Below are 22,754 nucleotides of genomic sequence, written 5' to 3'. Positions count from 1 at the left end.
TGGCTAATATTGCGTTGATTCGATCAAAATTCCTACAGTAAAGGGAAAGGTTGATCGTGTTAACTAATAAGGGGGAAAACTGTAGAAAGTTGAGTGAAGTTCAATCTAGTGCTTCTCTGCACAGGCTGACATTTTTCTGCACAGCAGTCCTGGGGGAGCTGTGCACCAGCACATGCACACAGTTTGGAACATTTGTCATATGCAGTATGTTGGTGAGTAGACATTCACTTTGGTCTTATTTGTTTTGTTGATAAACTAACATTCATCTTGTGTAGGTTAAGTTTACTACAACCTACTGCCATTTGACATCACATAATGAAAAGAAAAAACGTAATGCATTGCATTGCTCATTGGTGTGGTATGTAATCTCTCCACCATTCCTGGTTCAATCGACCCCCGATTAATCGAGCAGAAAGCAAAGTGACACAAAATTGTGTGTAATCACATCAAATTATTCATTTGACATTTAGATTCGAATAATTGTCGAGTGACGGTATGCCACAGGGAAACGTTATTGAGCAAGTTATTTTTGCCGTCCAAATACAGCGCCTCTCAACAGAAATGCATGAACTTTGCACAGTGCGTTTCATGTGAGGAAACGTAGGCGGAAAAAGTTTTGCGTGATAAAAGAGCGATAGCCTAGGCTACGGACGCACATGCACGCAGTTTAGAGAGAACATTGGTCGTATACAGTATATTGGTGAGTAGACGTTCACGTTGGTCTTCTTTGTTTTGTTGATAAACTAACATGAATATTGTGTTGTGTAGGCCTAGTCTACTACAATGTACTGCCACTTGACACCACACAAAAATAAAAACGTAATTTTAATGCAATGCATTGCTCATGGTTGTTATCTGTAATCCATCCACCATTCCTGGATCAATCGACCACCGATTAATCGATCAGGAAGCAAAGTGACACAATGTAGCAAAATAGTGTGGAACAATATCAGATTATTCATATGACATTTAGATTATAATAATTGTCGAGTGAATGTCACAGTGAAACGTTATTGAGCAAGTTATTTTCGCCGTCCAAATAGAGTGACTCTTAACAGAAATGACTGAACTGTGCACAGTGCGTTTCACGTGAGGAAATATTGAAGGAAATAGTTTTTTCTGTGATAAAGGAGAAGTAGCCTAGGCTATGCAGCCCGAGCTCCCCTTCACCTCGCGCCGGTCAGCTGTTGTTTGTCTACATGGCTGTGTGGCATCAAGTCAACCCTTGGCATCAAACATTGGTCTGGGTGAGTGGCTCTGGTCCAATGCTTTAGTGCGCCTTTGATGAAGGCCTATGTGAAAAATAGTATCTTAATTTGCACGTTGTTTCATGTTTGTAGGCGATATCACTTTTCATCACTTTATGCTTTAAATGACTCTCCAATCCGAGTCCAGACCCTGGCTGGACCTGACATATTCAGATACCATCTTGACTTGCTCCCCTCACAGACATCTTGAAGAGAGGAGGGAATGCTGCTGATGCTGCTGTGGCTGTGGCAGCCGCCCTGGCCGTGACAGAACCCTGCAGCTGTGGGATCGGTGGGGACAGCTTCTGTCTGTTCTATGACGCAAGCACAGGCCAGGTGCGCGGCCTGAACGGCAGGTGAGGGAGTGGCACTGCACTGCCAAGACCCAGTAGCTCATGTTTTGTTATATTTCATTGTCGTTTTTAACCACACACTTTTCATGAAATCGGTATTATGAATACTATGCAGCATAAATGGAGACCCATTCTGACCTTTAAAAGCAGTAGATAAATTCCTTTGCATGTTTTATGTGTTATGACTAACCTTCCCTGATTTACACCCCCCCCCCCCCCCCCCTCGTTGGTTTAGTAAACATACATCAAAAATACTCCAACAATCAGTGAATAATGCCTTTCCCTCTGTTTCTTTATGAGTGTGTTATTACCAAGTAATGTGTCTTTGGTTGTTGTGTGTGTGTGTGTGTGTGTGCAGTTCCAGTTGACTCTAGAATAACCAGTGTTATTCATCTTGGCGTTGTGTTTTTTCTAGCCACTATTGTGTTATACTTTCTATTTAACCCTAGTGTGTTGCACTGACTGAATATACTGGACTGGTTTCTTACTGATTGGGTGGCAGCCTTGAACTTATTTGACCATCCAGTTCTGGATCAGTGACCTTGAGCTAATCACTGGCCCATTTGGGTGTGTTGGTAGCCAGTGTGGCTTGCCTGCCTTAGAAATTTTCGGTCTCAGTCATACTAAATTATTTGTGTGTTACTTACTAGACCAACACATTTAGCTTCTGTTGATCCCCGTTTGACTGTGTGCGTGTGTCTTGTTCCAGTGGCCGGGCTCCCAGGGCACAGACAGTGGATCTCCTGGAGAGGTATGGCTACAGTGAGTCTAACCCGATCCCATCCTTCCACGCCCTGAACGCCACCGTGCCGGGGGCCGCGGCCTGCTGGTGTGACACCGTCCGCCTGTTTGGCAGTCAGAAGGTAAAGTATGATGTATGGTTATTTTATTATAGCTCCAGATGGACAATAATGTTTTATTCTTTAGTATTTTATAGAATTTCCACTCTATTCTATTCTGTTTCTAATGCAGTGAGACCGCTCATGTTGTGAAGCAGTGCATCCATAGTGTACATCCATCTTTAAAAAATATATTAGATCTAAAACATCAACAAACGGCTCCTTTCTGTCCACTTGTTTTTTTGTTTGTAGCTTATCCATGGCAACAACTGAACGACTCTGCACTCTGAGTGCGTCCGTCCTTCAATAAGCATTAAAAACATGCCCCCCAGTCCCACACACTGTCTGTCCTCTTGTTATTTTTAGATCTAATTTGTTCATTCTTGACCTGTATTTGGCCTGGGTCCAGCTGTTCATCCCTAGCAGGCAGTTCTACTCTGTTTCCATGGCTTCCTCAAAGGAGCTGTTGCTTTGTTGATCTGTATAGTACATTGTGTTATATTGAGACGTCATACTCATACTTCATACTTTCTCTCCATGGCAACCTGCTGCTGGCTGTTAGGGCAGCTGTATTTATAGCTGTAGTTACAAACAGAATGATATGTAAACATTGATAAACAATTTGTCTGGGCATGGATTCTACAAGGTGTCAAAAGCTTTCCACTGGGATGCTGGCCCATGTGGACTCCGATGCTTTTCACAGTTGTGTCAAGTTGGCAGGGTGCCCTTTGGGTGGTGGACCCTTCTTGACATAAACCAGTGTGCCAGGCACCTACTACCATATCCGTTCAAAGGCACTTTCATATTTTGTCTTGCACATTCACCCTCTTAATGGCACACATACACAATCCGTGTCTCAATTGTGTCAAAGCTTAAAAATCCTTCTTTAACCCGCCTCCTCCTCTTCGTCGACACTGATTGAAGTGGATTTAATAAGTGACATCCATAAGGGATCATAGCTTTCACCTTCATTCAACCTGGTCAGTCTATGTCATGGAATGAGCAGGTGTCTTTAATGTTTTGTACACTTAGGGTGGGTTGCACCAACATGGATTAACTCTTAAACTGGGTTAAGTAAAGGTTTATCTATTAATCTTGGGGCACCACATTTTAAACCTAGTTTTAAATTAAACCTAGATAAATTAAATCCTTCTAATCCAAGTTTAGTTTTCACTATAAATTTCAAGACTGTTGCTCAATTAATAATTGGAGATTAATGCTAAACTGCCACTTGAGGTGGTTTACCTGAGAAAATGGCATCATATCTACTGTGGAGACCAAAACGAGTTCCTCAGAGAATAGTTAGACAGGCTGAATTCTGTTGCGTTTTATGATAATGAACTCATCATTAGCAGGCTAGTTACGTGCCCATTTTGTACAACAATTGAATTGGGGCTTATGATATGCCCAGCCTTGGTACGAATGATGATGTTATGCAAAATGCTGTAACAGGCCTGATAACAGTAACATTGTAGAACACCATCCCAACCCGTGAAGCATGGGGGTGGCAGCATCATGTCGTGGGGGTGATTTGCCTCAGAAGGGACTGGTGCACTTCACAAAATAGCTGGCATCATGAGGCAGGAAAATTATCTGGATATATTGAAGCAACATCTCAAGACATCAGTCAGGAAGTTAAAGATTGGTCGCAAATGGATCTTCCAAATGGACAATGACTTCCAAAGTTGTGGCAAAATGGCTTAAGGACAACAAAGTCAAGGAATTGGAGTGAACATCAGAAAGCCCTGACCTCAATCCTATAGAAAACTTGTGGGCAGAACTGAAAAAGCATGTGCGAGCAAGGAGCACTACAAACCTACAACTTAGTGTATGTAAACTTCTGACCCACTGGAATTGTGATACAGTGATTTATAAGTGAAATAATCTGTATGCAATTGTTGTAAAAATTACTTTTGTCATGCAAAAAGTAGATGTCCTAACCAATTTGCCAAAACTATAGTTTGTTAACAAGAAATGTGTGGAGTGGTTGAAAAACGAGTTTTAATGACTCCAACCTACGTGTATGTTAACTTCCGACTTCAACTGTACGCTTCCATTAATTTGTTCAACTGGTACCAGTGGACCTTCAGACGAGTCTTGTGAGGCCTGTGGGCGTCCTAGAGGAAAAACAACCTACATGTACGTGTTCTTGAGATTCTCACCTTTCCACAGAGGGGTCATAGTGTGTAGCCCAAACTGTTCAGATGCTACAGAAAGAAGTTGGCAGATCGGCTGTACCGAATTCAGTTGAGTCCCAAGACGCTGGTGGGGATCGTAGAGTAAAACGGAGAACACCACCGTGTTCGTGAAAGTCTCATCTTTCCATAGATGGGTCATAATAGTTTGTAGGCCAAACCGGACCCTACAGACAATTTTGGGATGTCTCATGGTCTGACAAACACCCCTCTAGCTCTGTCACCTTTCACAGCAGATGTGGAAGTGTTACATAGGCGGATGCATTGGATTGAGACTGCAAAAAAGCTGATAAATCTATTTTAGCAACACTGAGGCATGCATGAGAGCATCAGCTGTTCCGGGTGATTGTGTGATCACGCTCTCCGTAGCCGACGTGAGTAAGACCTTTAAACAGGTCAACATACACAAGGCTACGGGGCCAGACGGATTACCAGGACGTGTGCTCCGGGCATGTGCTGACCAACTGGCAGGTGTCTTCACTGACATTTTCAACATGTCCCTGATTGAGTCTAATACCAACATGCTTCAAGCAGACCACCATAGTCCCTGTGCCCAATAACACAAAGGCAACCTGCCTAAATGACTACAGACCCGTATCACTCACGTCCGTAGCCATGAAGTGCTTTGAAAGGCTGGTAATGGCTCACATCAACACCATTATCTCAGAAACCCTAGACCCACTACAATTTGCATACCACCCAAACAGATCCACAGATGATGCAATCTCTATTGCACTCCACACAGCCCTTTCCCACCTGGACAAAAGGAACACCTATGTGAGAATGCTGTTCATTGACTACAGTTCAGCGTTCAACACCATAGTACCCTGAAATCTCATCACCAAGCTAATTATCCTGGGACTAAACACCTCCCTCTGCAACTGGATCCTGGACTTCCTGACAGGCCGCCCCCAGGTGGTGAGGGTAGGTAGCAACACATCTGCCACGATGATCTTCAACACTGGAGCTCCCCAGGGGGTGCGTGCTCAGTTCTCTCCTGTACTCCCTGTTCACCCACGACTGCATGGCCAGGCACGACTCCAACACCATCATTCAGTTTTCTGACGACACACCAGTGGTAGGCCTGATTACCGACAACGACGAGACAACCTATAGGGAGGAGGTCAGAGACCTGGCCGGGTGGTGCCAGAATAACAACCTATCCCTCAATGTAACCAAGACTAAGGAGATGATTGAGGACTATAGGAAAAGGAACACCGAGCACGTCCCTATTCTCATCAATAGGGCTGTAGTGGAGCAGGTTGAAAGCTTCAAATTCCTTGGTGTCCACATCAACAACAAACTAGATTGGTCCAAACACACCAAGACAGTCGTGAAGAGGGCACGACAAAGCCTATTCCCCCTCAGGAAACTAAAAAGATTTGGCATGGGTCCTGAGATCCTCAAAAGGTTCTACAGCTGCAACATCGAGAGCATCCTGACTGGTTGCATCACTGCCTGGTACGGCAATTGCTCGGGCTCCGTCCGCAAGGCACTTCAGAGGGTAGTGCGTACGGCCCAGTCCATCACTCGGGTAAAGCTGCCTGCCATCCATGACCTCTACACCAGGCGGTGTCAGTGGAAGGGCCTAAAAATGGTCAAAGACCCCAGCCACCCCAGTCATAGACTGTTCTCTCTACTACCGCATGGAAAGCGGTACCGGAGTGCCAGGTCGAGGACAAAAAGGCTTCTCAACAGTTATTACCCCCAAGCCATAAGACTCCTAAACAGGTAGCCAAATGGTTACCCGAACTATTTGCATTGTGTGCCCCCCCACAACCCCTCTTTTACGCTGCTGCTACTCTGTTTATTTTATATGCATAGTCACTTTAACTATACATTCATGTACATATTATTTAAATGGCCCGACCAACCAGTGCTCCCGCACAGTGGCTAACCGGGCTATCTGCATTGTGTCCCACCACCTGCCAACCACTCTTTTTACACTTCTGCTACTCTCTGTTCATCATATATGCAGTCACTTTAACGATACCTACATGTACATACAACCTCAATAAGCCTGACTAACAGGTGTCTGTATAGAGCCTTGTTACTCTCTGTTCATCATATATACATAGTCACTTTAACGATACCTACATGTACATACAACCTCAATAAGCCTGACTAACAGGTGTCTGTATAGAGCCTTGTTACTCTCTGTTCATCATATATGCAGTCACTTTAACGATACCTACATGTACATACAACCTCAATAAGCCTGACTAACAGGTGTCTGTATAGAGCCTTGTTACTCTCTGTTCATCATATATGCAGTCACTTTAACGATACCTACATGTACATACAACCTCAATAAGCCTGACTAACAGGTGTCTGTATAGAGCCTTGTTACTCTCTGTTCATCATATATGCAGTCACTTTAACGATACCTACATGTACATACTACCTCAATAAGCCTGACTAACAGGTGTCTGTATAGAGCCTTGTTACTCTCTGTTCATCATATATGCAGTCACTTTAACGATACCTACATGTACATACTACCTCAATAAGCCTGACTAACAGGTGTCTGTATAGAGCCTTGCTACTCTTTTTTCAAATGTCTTTTAACTATTGTTTTATTTCTTTACTTACCCACACATACTTTATTTTTTATTTTTCGCACCATTGGTCAGAGCCTGTAAGTAAGCATTTCACTGTCAGGTTACACCTGTTGTATTCGGCGCACGTGACAAATAAACTTTGATTTGATTTCAAACTGACATTTTTATGGTGATGTTTTTATTATGCTAATTAGATTCCCGTGGGGTGTGAACATCGACCTTAGTTAAAAAAAAAAAAACCTAACCCTAGCCTCAACCACAGTGCTAACCTTATGCCTAACCCTAACCTTAAATTACGACCAAAAAGCTAAAACAATTATCATGAATTTCTACGATATAGACCATTTATACTTTGTGGCTGTGGTAACTAGTGGAAACCCTAACTCCTTAACTGTGTGTTTCCTGTTCCTATGTGTCTACAAGCTCTCTCTCCAGGATGTCCTGAGGCCCGCCTCTGACCTCGCCCTGTGTGGATTCCCCGTTGCCCAGGTGACCGCGCACCACTGGGCCAAGTGGGTCCGTACCATGAGGGCTGCTGGGAGGGAGCTGGGAAGAGACTTCCTGATTAAGAACGATGCGCCCAAACATGGACAGGTGTTCTCCAACCCTCATCTGGCCCAAACTTTCCAGGTAACCCTGTCCTTGACTGAGGGGAGAATCAGTGATGCTCAACATTACCCAGAGAGGAGTGTCTGTGTGTGCATTTCTCACTACCGGGGCAGGCTCAACTCTACTGTGTATAGTATCGATCTCTGATGTCATGCCTGACAGGTTTGTTCCTTTCACCCGTGAGTCCCTGAGTCACTAGTCTGGTTTTACTTGAGTAAGAGGGTAGACTCCGCCCCAAAATCTGTATACGCGAAAATAAGCGTTAAGCAAACCAAGTGAGGATTTTTGTATGGGGGGCAATGAAAGCGTGTCGAGGCTTATTTGATCTAATAGAAGTTTCATAATGCTTAGGACTTAAGTTGTTACGAATGTACTGATATAAGTGTAATGCACGTGACATTCCGGCAACTATTTTACTATTTTATTTATTCTAACTATTTTATTTCGGAGTTGTGCCTGTTGTTCACAGGCGTATCTGCCCTCTCATTGGCTAGAATGTTCCCAACAGATCTCGCCTTCTCCCGACTGCCTATCGCCTTTGAGGACATGCATTTCTATTGTTAGAGCGACCAGTCAACCATCTTTTCTATATAGTACATCTTTGATAAAACCAATAGCTAGTCTACTCATGATGATGTATTGCCTGTTTGTTTTTTGCTTTTGAAGTACTTCAAATGTATTTCTGTTATGAAAAGCGCTATAGAAGTTGAATACATTATTATTAGTATTTATTACTGAGTGATGCCATGGATAACATGGATACCATCAGGCCATCATCCATTCATAATCACATTCAGTTGATTATTCTTTTCAGTTCATATCATCTGACCCACAACTCCTTCCACTGGAATGGCGTGTGTTCAATATCAAACTGTTTGTGGTGACACATTCCCTGTTGGCGTGGCAACACACCACCTATTAGGGATGGCGTCTGATATCAATACTGTACACAAAGGAGCCCCTAGCCCAAGTGGGCTGACATGTCACGTGTACACAGAAACTCCTTTCTGACTCATATTGCGCTCACTGGAATATCAGATGAGTAGTTTTGTTATAGTGTCACTCTCAAATATCCATGTAAATATTTCCCAGTCATTTTGATTTGATTAATTGATTGATTGACTGACTGACTGACTGACATCTCTGATCAGGAGCTGGGCCAGCATGGTAAAGTAGGGTTCTATGAAGGCAGAGTGGCGAAGTTGATTGTTGATGTCATCATTCGGAACGGAGGAGTGATGAGTCTGGATGATCTACGTAACCATGACAGCGAGGAGATCAAACCCATCCACACTGACTACAGGGTAGGTTCAAGGACACACAACACACCACAACCAACTAAACAAGGATTTGCTACTGTAGGGTGGATCACAGTGACACAAAGTTCATGTTACTATCAATCCCTTACTGTGGTCTCTCTCTCTGTGTCTCTCTTTCTTTTCTCTTTCTCTTTCTCTCCCTCTGTCTCTCTCAGGGTGTGAGGCTATGGGAAGTCCCTCCTAATGGTCAAGGCATGGCAGCACTCATGGCCCTCAATATACTGGAGAACTTCCCCATCAAAGGTAGCTACATCTTAACCTCAGTCTCCCCAACGAAGGACAACCCCAGCTATGTATTAATTATGGGGAAGAGCATAGATATATAAACTCCACTGAGACAGTGAGTACATTTACATGAACACTAATAATTTGATGTTAAACTGATTATGGTAGCAGGCAGAGAATGGCATTAGTCATATAAACACCTTACTCTGCTTATCTTAATTGAAGTAAGCATACGCCAATTAAAACCCCTTGTTTTCTGAGCAATCTTTCGAATTATTAGGACATGTAAACACCTTAAATCGTCGTTCCAGCAGTGTATTTGATCTGCGCATGTGTTAGCACCAGCCGTGCGAGCCTCCCTGTTTTTAGCGCGAGTGAAGTGAGTTCAGAACAACTGAGAGTATGCATCTTAGAAGTAGTTTTCACATGCAAACTTTATATGTCCGAATAAAATAGGCTTCCCAAAAATGACATGGTAGAAAGTTTATTTTGATTGGCAATTTTCTGCATTTATCAGAGTCCTATCAGGCCACCTGATTTCAGATGTGTCCAGGTAAACAGGATTATTAGGGAAATCGTTATTCTTGCAAAGCATGCAAACGTTTTAATCTAACTATTAATCTGACTATTATTCTGACTAACAGCTCAATCGGAGTTCCAGCTGTGTATTTGATTTGCGCATGTAACTGTACTTTGTGTGTTTAATTATAACTTACATCAACATTTGTCAATTGTTGTTTTGATATGAATCAAAAGGAAATAATCATATAAGGCTTAGCCACAGTGAGGATATTTTGTTGACTTTCCACAAAGACCCTCCAACCCTGGGTCTGCTCCAGAATCATAGTTGACAAACATTGGCCTGTTCAATGCAACCCACTGACTGATTCACTTTGTGTGTATCTGTGCTCTGCAGAGATGGGTCATAACAGTGCAAGTTACCTCCATGTGTTGGCTGAGGCCCTGAAGCTGAGCCTGGCTGATACAGTCCATCACTGTGCTGACCCAGATCACGTTAAAGTCCCTCTGGAGAGTCTACTGTCTAAAGACTACAGCCTGCAGCTCTCACACACCATACAAATGGACAGGTAAGACCACAAAGGTGTGTGTGTGTGTGTGTGTGTGTGTGTGTGTGTGTGTGTGTGTGTGTGTGTTTATGAGTGAGCAAGTGAGAGAAAAATAATTAGAGGGAGAGAGTTGGTAAGTGCAAGAGAGAGAGAGAGAATGTCTCGACCCATGACAGGATCAGGGCTTTGAGTGAATGCCACCTTTTTTGTTTTCAAGGACCAGAGAGAAATGTTCTCACTTTGCTGGGTCGTTCTTGAATTGCGGTGGCATTTAGGGAAAAAAAAGTACTCTATTTTTATTTATTTAAATATATTTGGGTACATCATCCCATTCTAAATCAACTAATATGGCAGCTTAATGACTTTAAATACTTTTTACCACTAGGATAACATTGTGCACCAGTAGGAGTAGTAACACCAATGATGGTAACACTAATGAGACATTTTAGGTTATTGAAGATTTTCTTAAATGGAGGCCACAGATGCTCAAATCTAAGGTCATTAACCCTTTAAAAATAATTTACTGCAGTGATACGATTATTAATTTTGCTCACAATGTTATTTCCCTTCATTTAAATTGAGTAACATCAAGTGACACTGGACTGACACCAAATGATTAATGGAATCCTCAAAATTATGACATACTAAAAGGGTGTGATTAGCTAATAATTGTATGTAACAACAATGACATAAATCTGAGGGACAGACATTATACTAGTAAAAACAATAGGTATTTTAATAGATTATTGATCTATACAATATATTTTTATAGTGTTTTAGTTACTCAGCTCCATGTTCTTGGAATTCTCTCCAGACCAACTTGAAACTCCAGGATCTTGTTTCCTTGGAGAAGTTTGGTTGACTCACATGTTACTGAGGAATGTGATCGGCAAATCAAATCAAAGTTTATTTGTCACGTGTGCCGAATACAACAGGTAGACCTTACAGTGAAATGCTTACTTACAGGCTCTAACCAATAGTGCAAAAAAGGTATTAGGTGAACAATAGGTAGGAAATAAAAAGACAGGCTCGATACAGTAGTGAGGCTATAAAAGTAGAGAGGCTACATACAGACACCGGTTAGTCAGGTTGATTGAGGTAGTATGTGCATGAATGTATAGTTAAAGTGACTGCATATATGATAAACAGAGAGTAGCAGCAGCGTAAAAAGAAGGGGTTGGGCGGAGGCACGCAATGCAAATAGTCCGGGTAGCCATTTGATTACCAGTTCAGGAGTCTTATGGCTTGGGAGTAAAAACGGGTGAGAAGCCTTTTTGTCCTCGACCTGGCACTCCGGTACCGCTTTCCATGCGGTAGTAGAGAGAACAGTCTATGACTGGGGTGGCTGGGGTCTTTGACAATTTTTAGGGCCTTCCTCTGACACCGCCTGGTGTAGAGGTCCTGGATGGCAGGCAGCTTTGCCCCAGTAAAGTACTGGGCTGTACGCACTACCGTGTAACCACGCCAGCCCAGGATCTCCACATCTGGCTTCTTCACCTGCGGTATCGTCTGAGACCAGTCATCCAGACAGCTGATGAAACTGAGGAGTATTTCTGTCTGTAATAAAGCCATTTCCTGGGGGAAAAACTCATTATGATTTGCTGGGCTTGGCTCCCCGGTGGGTGGGCCTATACCCTCACAGGCAATCCATAGATTGCACCCTCATGTGCAATCCATAGATTAGGGCCTCATTTATTTATTTAAATTGACTGAGTTCCTTATATTAACTGCAATCCTGTAAAATCTTTATACTTTTGTTCAGTATATATAATTTTTTTAGTAAGAAGAATATAATTGAACTTAAAGGATATTTTTCTAATTTTAGAGCAAGTGGCTATGTTGAGTGTAAAAGTGATAATTTGAAACAGGCCCTATAGCCTACGCTAGATTTAAAGTTATTTGGCAACTTTAGTTGTGAATGATACAAACCTTAGAATGTCTTAGAAATCAAAATGTATATGGGCTGCATGATGCAGCTATAGGCTACTGATGATTTGAGAAAGGTCCTAGAAAGGTCCTAGAAAGGTATTCTAAACACAGACTGTCTGAGCTTGGTGTCGACCTGACTAGAGATTTGGGAGAGAACGGAGAGTACGTCTCAAGGCCAAAGTCACTATCTCTGTCGGCTGGGTAGTGAGACAGACAGTGTGTGCGTAGCAGGACGTGTGTGCATATGTTTGTGTGTATGTGTGTGCGTATGTTTGTGTGGGCGTGAGAAGTCAGTATAAAATGAATTGATTTGTATTCTTGACTTCAGAACGTTCCCATGAATAAACATTTACCTTTGCTAGACTGGGCCTCTGTCTGTTTGCTTTTCTATCAGTATCTTACAAATCCTGATATAACAGACTAACAGGTAATTTAATTGAATTGGTAAATGAACAGGAGTATAAAATTCTCCTGACAAAAATGAGTTTCGATTTAGAATGAGAACGGCAGGGGCAGGGGAACATCGGTAGTAATATGTTTCACAACAAAACATATTTCAATTAACTGTTGACAGCCTCTCTCTGTGTGCTTGAGAAAGGGAGAGGAGAGATGGAAATGCACTATGGTGAGATATTCTGTAGTTAAAGTTAGTGTCTGCCTATTAATGAATTAATTATGAAAGTGTCTATAAAATTACCAGGAGATTTCCCATTTTGTAGATTACTGATGGCCTCCAACAATTCACCTTCATATATATTCATATTCATTTTCTGTGGTTCACTTATAATTGGTAAAATGGCCTTAAGGAAATTGTCTATATTCTCTTTAGATTTTTTGTTTTCAGATTCATACAGTTTGTGCTATTTCAGAAGGATCCATTAGGGGTTTGAATGCTATGGGTGGTATGTTCCTTTTCCCCCCCAAGCATTTTCCCAGTACTTTCACCTTGCTCAACACATTGTTGGATTGGATATCATGGCAGCAATCTCTGCAGATTGGGTGTTTATTGTGTTATATTCAAGCTTAAAAGTGTTGAACTTTTGAAGCATTTCTATCTAAACTGCGTTTTCTTTCTAAGCTGTGGATTTTCTGTTGTAATATTTCAAATTCTTAATGGGTCTTGTTTTTCTTATTTGAAGAGTAAGACATGATACAACCTCTCATATATACTTTAAGAGCTTCCCAGACAACAGTTGGGCATACTTCACTATCTACATTTATTTCCAAAGACATGTATATCTGTGTGTTGAGATATGAAGTAAACTGTGTTGAATTTTAAGAACATTTGTTATTGGCATAGGAGGTTTGAGCATTAACGTGAAGGACAATGGGCTATGGTCCGTAATTATTCGATAAAAGTATTTACATTCAGAAACAGTCAATTAAAGAAATGTTCACAGTAAATAAGTCAATTCGTGAATATGGATGTGAGAGTAATAGTAATAGATGTTTTTATCTCTACAGTTCAAATAGACACATCTCTTTCATGTTGTGGTTTAATAGTTTAGTAGTTGTGGGTTAGTTTAGTTGATGACTTGTCTAGAGTTGCATCCCGTCCACAATTACCCCCCCCCCCCCCCCCCAGACAGACGTTGCCGTTATTATTTTTCAAGTAAGAAAATACCTTGTTTTGGTTGGCTGCATAATTCCATTGACATTCCATGTCACACATGTTATTGTATTCATATATTAAGTATTATCCACAACACGTGATGTTGAGATGGGTCTTTACTAGTGATGCACCGATATGACAGTTCATACATTTTTTAATTTTTTTTAATAAACTTTTTAATTTTAATAATTTTGCACGCCCAATTTTTCAGTTTTTGATTTGTTAAAAAAGTTTGAAATATCCAATAAATGTCGTTCCACTTCATGATTGTGTCCCACTTGTTGATTCTTCACAAAAAAATACAGTTTTATATCTTTATGTTTGAAGCCTGAAATGTGGCAAAAGGTCGCAAAGTTCAAGGGGGCCGAATACTTTCACAAGGCACTGTATTCAGCCCCCCAAAGTCAATACTTTGTAGAGCCACCTTTTGCAGCAATTACAGCTGCAAGCCTCTTGGGGTATGTCTCTCACATCTAACCACTGTGATTTTTGCCCATTCCTCAAGCCAAAACTGCTCAAGCTCCTTCAAGATGGATGGGTTCCGCTGGTGTACAGCAATCTTTAAGTCATACCACATATTCTCATTTGGATTGAGGTCTGGGCTTTGGCTATTCCAAGACATTTAAATGTTTCTCCTTGAACCACTCAAGCGTTGCTTTAGCAGTATGCTTAGGGTCATAGTCCTGCTGAAAGGTGAACCTCCGTTCCAGTCTCAAATCTCTGGAAGACTGAAACAAGTGTCCCTCAAGAATATCCCTGTATTTAGCGCCATCAATCATTCCTTAAATTCTGACCATCTTTCCAGTCCCTGCCAATGAAAAACAGCCTCTACAGCATGATGCTGACACCACCATGCTTCACTGTGGGGATGGTATTCTCTGGTGATGAGAGGTGTTGGATTTGCGCCAGACATAGCATTTTCCTTAATGGCCAATTAGCTACATTTTAGTCTCATCTGACCAGAGTACCTTCTTCCATATGTTTGGGGAGTCTCCCACATGCCTTTTGGCGAACACCAAACGTGTTTGCTAATTTTTTTCTTTAATAAGCAATGGCTTTTTTCTGGCCAGTCTCCCGTAAAGCCCAGCTCTGTGGAGTGTACGGCTTAAAGTGTTCCTATGAACAGATACTCCGATCTCAGCTGTGGAGCTTTGCAGCTCCTTCAGGGTTATCTTTGGTCTCTTTGATGCCTCTCTGATTAATGCCCTTCTTGCCTGGTCTGTGAATTTTGGTGGGCGGCCCTCTCTTGGCAGGTTTGTTGTGGTGCCATATTCTTTCCCTTTTTTAATAATGGATTTAATGGTGCCCCATGGGATGTTCAAAGTTTCTGATATTTTTTTAGAACTCAAACCTGATCTGTACTTCTCCACAACTTTCTGCCTGACCTGTTGGGAGTGCTCCTTGGTCTTCATGGTGCTGCTGGCTTGGTGGTGCCCCTTGCTTAGTCGTGTTGCAGACTCTGAGGCCTTTCAGAACAGGTGTATATACTGTTGAAGTCGGAAGTTTACATACACCTTAGCCAAATACATTTAAACTCAGTTTTTCACATTCCTGACATTTAATGCTTGTAAAAATTCCCTGACTTAGGTCAGTTAAAATAAAGTGGTGATCCTAAGAATGTGAAATGTCAGAATAACAGTAGAGAGAATGATTTATTTAATATTTTATTTCTTACATCACATGGGTCTACACATACAGTTTACATACACTCAATTAGTATTTGGTAGCATTGCCCTTAAATTGTTTAACTTGGGTCAAACGTTTCAGGTAGCATTCCACACGCTTCCCACAATAAGTTGGGTGAATTTTGGCCCATTCCTCCTGACAGAGCTAGTGTAACCGAGTCAGGTTTGTAGGCCTCCTTGCTTGCACACACTTTCAGTTCTGCACATAGGATTCAGGTCAGGTATTTGTGATGGTCACTCCAATACCTTGACTTGGTTGTCCTTAGGCCATTTTGGCACAACTTTGGAAGTATGCTTGGGGTCATTGTCCATTTGGAAGACCCATTTGCGACCAAGCTTTAGCTTCCTGACTGATGTCTTGAGATGTTGCTTCAATATATGCACATAATTTTCCTTCCTCATTACACCATCTATTTTGTGAAGTGCACCAGTCCCTCTTGCAGCAAAACACCCCCACAACATGATGCTGCCACCCCCGTGCTTCACGGTTGGGATGATGTTCTTCGGCTTGCAAGCCTCCCCCTTTTTCCAAAGTACGTTCATCTCTAGGAGACAGAACGCGTCTCCTTCCTGAGCGGTATGATGGCTGCGTGGTCCCATGGTGTTTATACTTGCGTACTATTGTGTGTACAGATGAACGTGGTACATTCAGGCGTTTGGAATTGGCTCCCAAGGATGAGACTTGTGGAGGTCTACAATTTATTTTCTGAGGTCTTGACGGACTTCTTTTGATTTCCCATGATGTCAAGCAAGGAGTCACTGAGTTTGAAGGTAGGCCTTGAAATACATCCACAGGTACACCTCCAATTGACTCAAATGATGTCAGGGTGGCAGGGTAGCCTAGTGGTTAGAGCGTTGGAATAGTAACCGAAAGGTTGCAAGTTCAAATCCCCGAGCTGACAAGGCTGTTCTACCCCTGAACAGGCAGTTAACCCACTGTTCCTAGGCCGTCAATTTTTCCTCTAACTTACTCTAAGCCTCTATGGATGTATGATGATGATCTATACAGTTTTTGTTGCTATTTATCTGTACTGTTAGTCCTTCAATTTCCTCTTTTGACCTAAATTGATTTTGTTTTATAGATTAGTACTGAATTGCACTGCCTCTAAAGGCACATTTAAGAGTGTCCCATACAATAAGGGGATCTGCTGTACCTATGTTATGTCGGAAAAAGTCAGTTATAAATGATCCTGTCCTAGTTAAAAATAAATTATCATCCAGTAGGCTTTGATTCAATTTCCAATATCCTCGCCCAAATTCTGGAAATTCTGTAAGAGTAATATATATGCCAATTATGTGATGGTCCGACCGCATTCTGTCCCCTATCAACACTTAAACTTGTGGTGCCAGAGAGAATGACATAAGAAAGTAATCAAGACGACTGGCTTGATTAAGCCTCCGCCATGTATATCTCACTAGGTCAGGGTGTTTAAGCCTCCAAATATATAATACTAATTCCAATATATTCATGACATTCATGATTTCCTTAAGTGCCTGAGGGTGATAGTTTGTAGTTTGTAGTGTGATTTCCTTTCCAGTCCATAGAGGTATTTAAGACCGTATTAAAATCTCCCACCATAATAATAGAGTTTTGTGTTGCTTGCTACATTTTTATATTTTCAAAGAAGCATGGATCATAATTATTTGGACTGTATAGGTTAATAATAATTTTAAAAAATGACTGTTGATTAATATCACCACCCCTTTTGAATTTCTTTGCCCGTGGTAGAAATATATTTCTCCCCCCAGTCCTTTTTCCACAAAACTTCATCTAAAACTGTTGAATGGGTTTCCTGTGAACAATAGATATTATATTCCTTCTCTTTTAGCCAGGTAAATACTGATTGTATTTTCTTATTATCTGCTAAGCCATTACAATTATAACTGGCTATACTTATTTCACCAGTTACCATAATGAGACACAAATTTAAATTATATTTATCATAATATATGTTTGTAAACGTACCATTAAAAAGTAACATGATGATTGAGTGTCTATATAGCTTTACCATGATATCTCCAATTTGTCCCCACTATTCCACCCGCTAAAACCCCTCCTCATCTCGAGTTGGGTTGTCATCCCAATGACCAGCAGACCGCACCCGACTCCCCGGATCCCATAGCCCAGGAGAGACCGGGACCCATCCTTTGAAAAGAGCACACAGTGCCACCCACAGAACAGAAGCAGATCAACCGCCAAAAGCATTTCCATCCCCCTCACTTCGATTTGTATTATATGTGTATGAGAAAGTCTAATTCCTGTTTATTCCTCTCTCTCTCTCTCTCTCTCGCTCTCTCGCTCTCTCGCTCTCTCTCTTTCTCCCCCCTCACTTTCTCTCTCTCCCATTCCTCAGGGCCAGCGTCATGGCGGAGCGTGATGTGCCCACAGGAAGTGACACGGTGTATTTCACGGTGGTGGACAGCCAGGGCAACGCCTGCTCATTCATCAACAGTAACTTCATGGGCTTCGGAACTGGTCTGGTGCCTCAGAGCTGTGGCTTCTCCCTGCAAGTGAGTGGCAGTCTGTCTCGGTCATTGAGGAACCAAGGGCTAAATTCAATCCGTACCTCGATTGAAATGTAAAGGTTATTTCCAATTGAACCGAAATATGCAGCTTTTCCCGTGAATGCAGTTTTCGCTTACTCAGGAACATTGCCTTTGAATTTCTCTCACGCTATAGGGTGGATCTTCTGCGATACAGATTGAGTCTTGGCCCAAGTTTTAAAACTATGGGAATAGAAAGGAAACTGTTTATTGTCAATATTTAGGCTTCAAGTTTATTCTAGTCCTGCCACAAACCGTTACATTTGCACTATGCAGAAATCGCTCCGCCATTTCCTTTTTTCTAAAACTGAAAAGTTAGCCTAATTTCAGTTTATGTGACAAAATAAGTTAGTATAGTGTGGAGAATCATTGTACCATCTAAACCGCTGTGAAGTATATTTTACATAACCAAAAATATTGTTGTTTTAGCTGTTTGAAGCTGGTGTACAAAGCTGAAAGTAAAAGACGCAAAACCAAAACTTAAGAGTGGGAAGCATAGAAATAGCACACATAGAACATATCCACCGCTTCTTAGACTTGCTTTCAAGTAGAATGATAGATCGATCTATAAATCACATTTCTGTGAATTTGATCAGGTCGCCCAAAATATTTATCGTAGGAATACAGTTTGGAACTGAAATATATCTGTTGAATTGCTTTCATTGTTTCCTCCTGGTTCCATCTGAACTCTGTGGCCCATCAGAACCGAGGTGCTCACTTCTCTCTGGAGCGTAGCCATAGTAACTGTGTAGGGCCGGGGAAGAGACCATACCACACCATCATCCCGGCCCTGCTGACCGACCCCGCCTCTGGACGCCTACTCTGCTCCCTCGGGGTCATGGGAGCCTTTATGCAGCCGCAGGGCCACATACAGGTACACACACACACACTCACTCACTCACTCACTCACTCACACACACACACACACACACACACACACACACTTACTTTCCTGGTGCTTTAGTTTAGTGGCCTGTGTTCTCTCTCTCCTCTCCATCCAGGTGTTGCTGAACATGCTGGAGTTTGGGATGAACCCCCAAGAGGCGCTAGATGCCCCTCGCATGTATGTGCAGCATGACAAGGCTGGTAAGCTCTCTGTGAACCAGGCTAGAGGCCAGGCCACATGACCCTCCTCTCGCTCTCTCGCTCTCTCGCTCTCTCGCTCTCTCTCTCTCTCTCTGATGTTAATCAGCCTACCCACAGTTTGAAATCTGCTTACTGTACTGTAGATCAGGTAGACTAACCCACCTCCTCGATGCCCAGACCTTCTGCCTGACGGGCTATGTTTACATGTTTAGTAAACTACACTATAATATTTTGCCTGCATCAGGAAAAAAATACTATCATAATTTAGTCTAAGAAACGTGCACACACATGTTGTTAGTAATGCATAGAGATAGGAAAGTGTGTGAAAATGCTATATTTATTTGTCATAATAAAAACTCCACATGTCCTACCGGAAATCCTGCTTTATCTGTATCCTCTCCTCTCACAGCCCAGCAGTGGCGTGTCAATTTGGAGGTGGGTGTTGACGAGGGTGTTGCTGAAGACCTGGAAAAGCGTAGCCATGTGGTTTGCTGGCCTATCACTGGCCATGACCGGAGTCAGTTTGGGCGAGGCCAGGTCATCTCAGTAGGGGATTGGTGGAACCTGTCTACCCAGGATGCAGAGCCCAATGTTAGGGTGTTGTGGGCAGGATCAGACCCCAGAGCTGATGGTTGTGCCCAGGGGTACTAGTGACTAGGGCTGCACAATATCGACAAAAAAATATCATTGCGATTTTTTTTAACCAAATATTGCAATTGCGATTTTGGCTTGCGATATAGATCAAAACATTTGGGTGAACTTTTGGAATCAGTGAAATAGAATGATTTATATTAAGAAACAGATAATAATAATAATAAAAACAGATGTTACACGCAGCTTAGTGGCGGTTCAAAATATTGCACCCAATATGAATCTCTTGCAATATGGATATTGCACATGTCAATATTGCGATTTTGATATGAATTTGAATAATCGTACAGCTCTACATTCTTCGAAAAAAACGATTCCAAAAGGGTTCTTCGACTGTCCCCATAGGAGAACCCTTTTTGGTTCCAGGTAAAACCATTTTTGGTTCCAGGTAGAACCATTTTGTGTTCCATGTAGAACCATCTGTGGAAAGGGTTCTACTTGGATCCAAAAGGGTTCTACTTTGAACCATCATTCAACGTGTTCTCCTATGGGGACAGCAGGAGACCCTTTTAGGTTCTAGATAGAACCTTTTTTTCTGAGAGTACTAGTGACCCTCTCCCCTCCCTAGGGGGAGCTAGAGAGCTTACATAATCTTTACAGTATGACAGTGCACTACACTTGTCCACTCACTGACCATGTTTACATGCACATCAATATCCCATTATTATTCAGGATACTCAAGTATTCTGTTTTTGAGTTGATGCATGTAAACATCATATAAACATTATGAGAAACCCGGATAAGATGCCTGTTTTTGCTTATAATTTCTGACATTTGGTAGGCCTTATTATCATTTCCAACATTTGGTAGGCTATTTGTTTATCACCTATAGTTTGATACATGCAGCTTCTCTTCTGTCATTATTTGTTGCCCCAGAAGACTAAATACAGTAGTGCTCACCAGAATAATGTTTTAAATCGATAGAATGCATTAGTAGTCTAGTTAGCACCAGTAAAGTTGTCTGCTTCGCGTAGGGACCGTGGAGAAAACACAATAACTCCAAAACAGTGGTCTGTGCAAAATGTCCAAATGTCATCAGTTTGACCGGTTTTAAGAAAATTAAAAGCTGAGAAAATGACAAAATATGTTTCTGATAAGACTTCAGTTCATCTTAGGTGTGATTGAAATACGGTCTGCTTGCATAACAGTGTCAAAGATAACACATTACACGCGCATTCACATTTCTAAAGAGATGCTGAAAGAAAGAAATCATGTTTCTCAACTCCTGTTCCTGAGACAAAATTAACATTTGTTGTGTAATTTCACTTCAAGAAATGCATAATTCTGCAGGAGTTAATGTCATATTATACCACAGCGTTGTTGAATACTCATTTCTGATTGGCTAGAAGGGCATTCTAGGATGGACATTAAAACCAGATAAAGGCACAGTTGAAAAAGATATCGAGACAGTTGGAAAAGATATTGGGACACCTTGCAATCATGACACAATAAGCGCCTACATTTTTTTATTTCACCTTTATTTAACCAGGTAGGCCAGTTGAGAACAAGTTCTCATTTACAACTGCAGACCTCATTTCTAATTTACATATGCAGACCGTACTTGCTACAAAGTTACAGAAAGCTAAACCAACAACCACACAAAACGAAATTGGATACATTGTAAACACAGGTCCAACGAGGAAAAACGTAGCTTGCAAGCTAGCATTGATTTGTTTTTGCAGAGACTTCTTTTTTTGGGAGCGTCTTGATGACCTAACGTGAGTGGTGAACATGAATTTCTCTGGTCCCTACAGTTGCAGTCATGACACAAGTGACGCTATGCTGTCAAATCCTCCCACGTTTCTAGTTTGACTAGCTATTTTCAGCAACTAATATTTTTTTATATTCATATTGGCAGGTTTGCTGGGAGACAAAACATTTAGTTAGCTTCTAGCCTAGTTTTTGATATGCAGTGCGGTCTCCTCGTAATGAACAGTGTCGAGTGACCTGATGAGATGGCTAACTTTTCTAGCTATGCCAGGCAAATTCAGGCATCATCAGCTCATAGTTATGGATGTATCTGAATTAATGTCAATAGAAAACAGCTACGTTGCTGTTATTCTGGCCCAGATGTCGTGACTGTTTTAGCCGTAGCTAGCTGGCTAGTTAGAAAGCAAGGGAAATTAATTTTGCCAGCGAGCATACCAACAGAACATAAAGAACGAACGACAAGGTGGTGTCCATAAATATCGAACTGATTGAACGAATGACTGGGGTTGCATCTTTAGCAACCAAAATATGAGAAAGTATGAATTTGCTTATGTAAATGAAAAGACAAATAAAAAAAATGTTATTTCTACCGGTAAATGTGTGCTTATAGTATTGTTTTATTTGGCAACTGTGTTTTCAGCGGGATAATCAGCTTAGACCAGATATTCCCAAACTGGGTACGTGCAATGCCGTCGGGTGTACGTCAAAAAAAAATGTGATTCACATTTTAAAAAATATATATAGAAAAACTCAGCGAAAAAAGAAACGTCCCTTTTTCAGGACCCTGTCTTTCAAAGATAATTTGTAAAAACAGATCTTCATTGTATAGGGTTTAAACACTGTTTCCCATGCTTGTTCTATGAAACATAAACAATTAATGAACTTGCACGTGTGGAACGGTTGTTAAGACACTAACAGCTTACAGAGGGTAGGCAATTAAGGTCAAAAACTTAGGACACTAAAGAGGCCTTTCTACTGACTCTGTAAAACACCAAAAGAAAGATGCCCACGGTCCTTGCTCATCTGCGTGAATGTGCCTTAGGCATGCTGCAAGGAGGCATGAGGACTGCAGATGTGGCCAGGGCAATAAATTGCAATGTACGTACTGTGAGACGCCTAAGA

General features: G+C 41.7%; 1 protein-coding gene across 1 annotated transcript; it reads left to right on the top strand.

Annotated features, from left to right (window-relative positions):
* The first annotated feature begins 412 nt into the window (after nucleotides 1-412).
* On the top strand, nucleotides 413-22,346 carry LOC139406837 (glutathione hydrolase-like YwrD proenzyme). Its single transcript, XM_071149913.1, has 12 exons — nucleotides 413-700; nucleotides 1,131-1,247; nucleotides 1,450-1,603; nucleotides 2,310-2,463; nucleotides 7,619-7,825; nucleotides 8,956-9,108; nucleotides 9,279-9,366; nucleotides 10,265-10,436; nucleotides 17,996-18,152; nucleotides 18,889-19,059; nucleotides 19,187-19,271; nucleotides 19,681-22,346. The coding sequence occupies exons 2-12, from the start codon at nucleotides 1,148-1,150 to the stop codon at nucleotides 19,920-19,922; spliced, it is 1,683 nt and encodes a 560-aa protein (XP_071006014.1). The 5' UTR covers nucleotides 413-700; nucleotides 1,131-1,147; the 3' UTR covers nucleotides 19,923-22,346.
* Nucleotides 22,347-22,754: the final 408 nt, after the last annotated feature.

Source organism: Oncorhynchus clarkii, chromosome 4 (genome assembly GCF_045791955.1).
Source record: "Oncorhynchus clarkii lewisi isolate Uvic-CL-2024 chromosome 4, UVic_Ocla_1.0, whole genome shotgun sequence".
Classification (NCBI taxonomy): Eukaryota; Metazoa; Chordata; class Actinopteri; order Salmoniformes; family Salmonidae; genus Oncorhynchus; species Oncorhynchus clarkii.
Note: the sequence above shows the minus strand (reverse complement) of the source record. Positions and strands in the feature narration are given on the sequence as shown.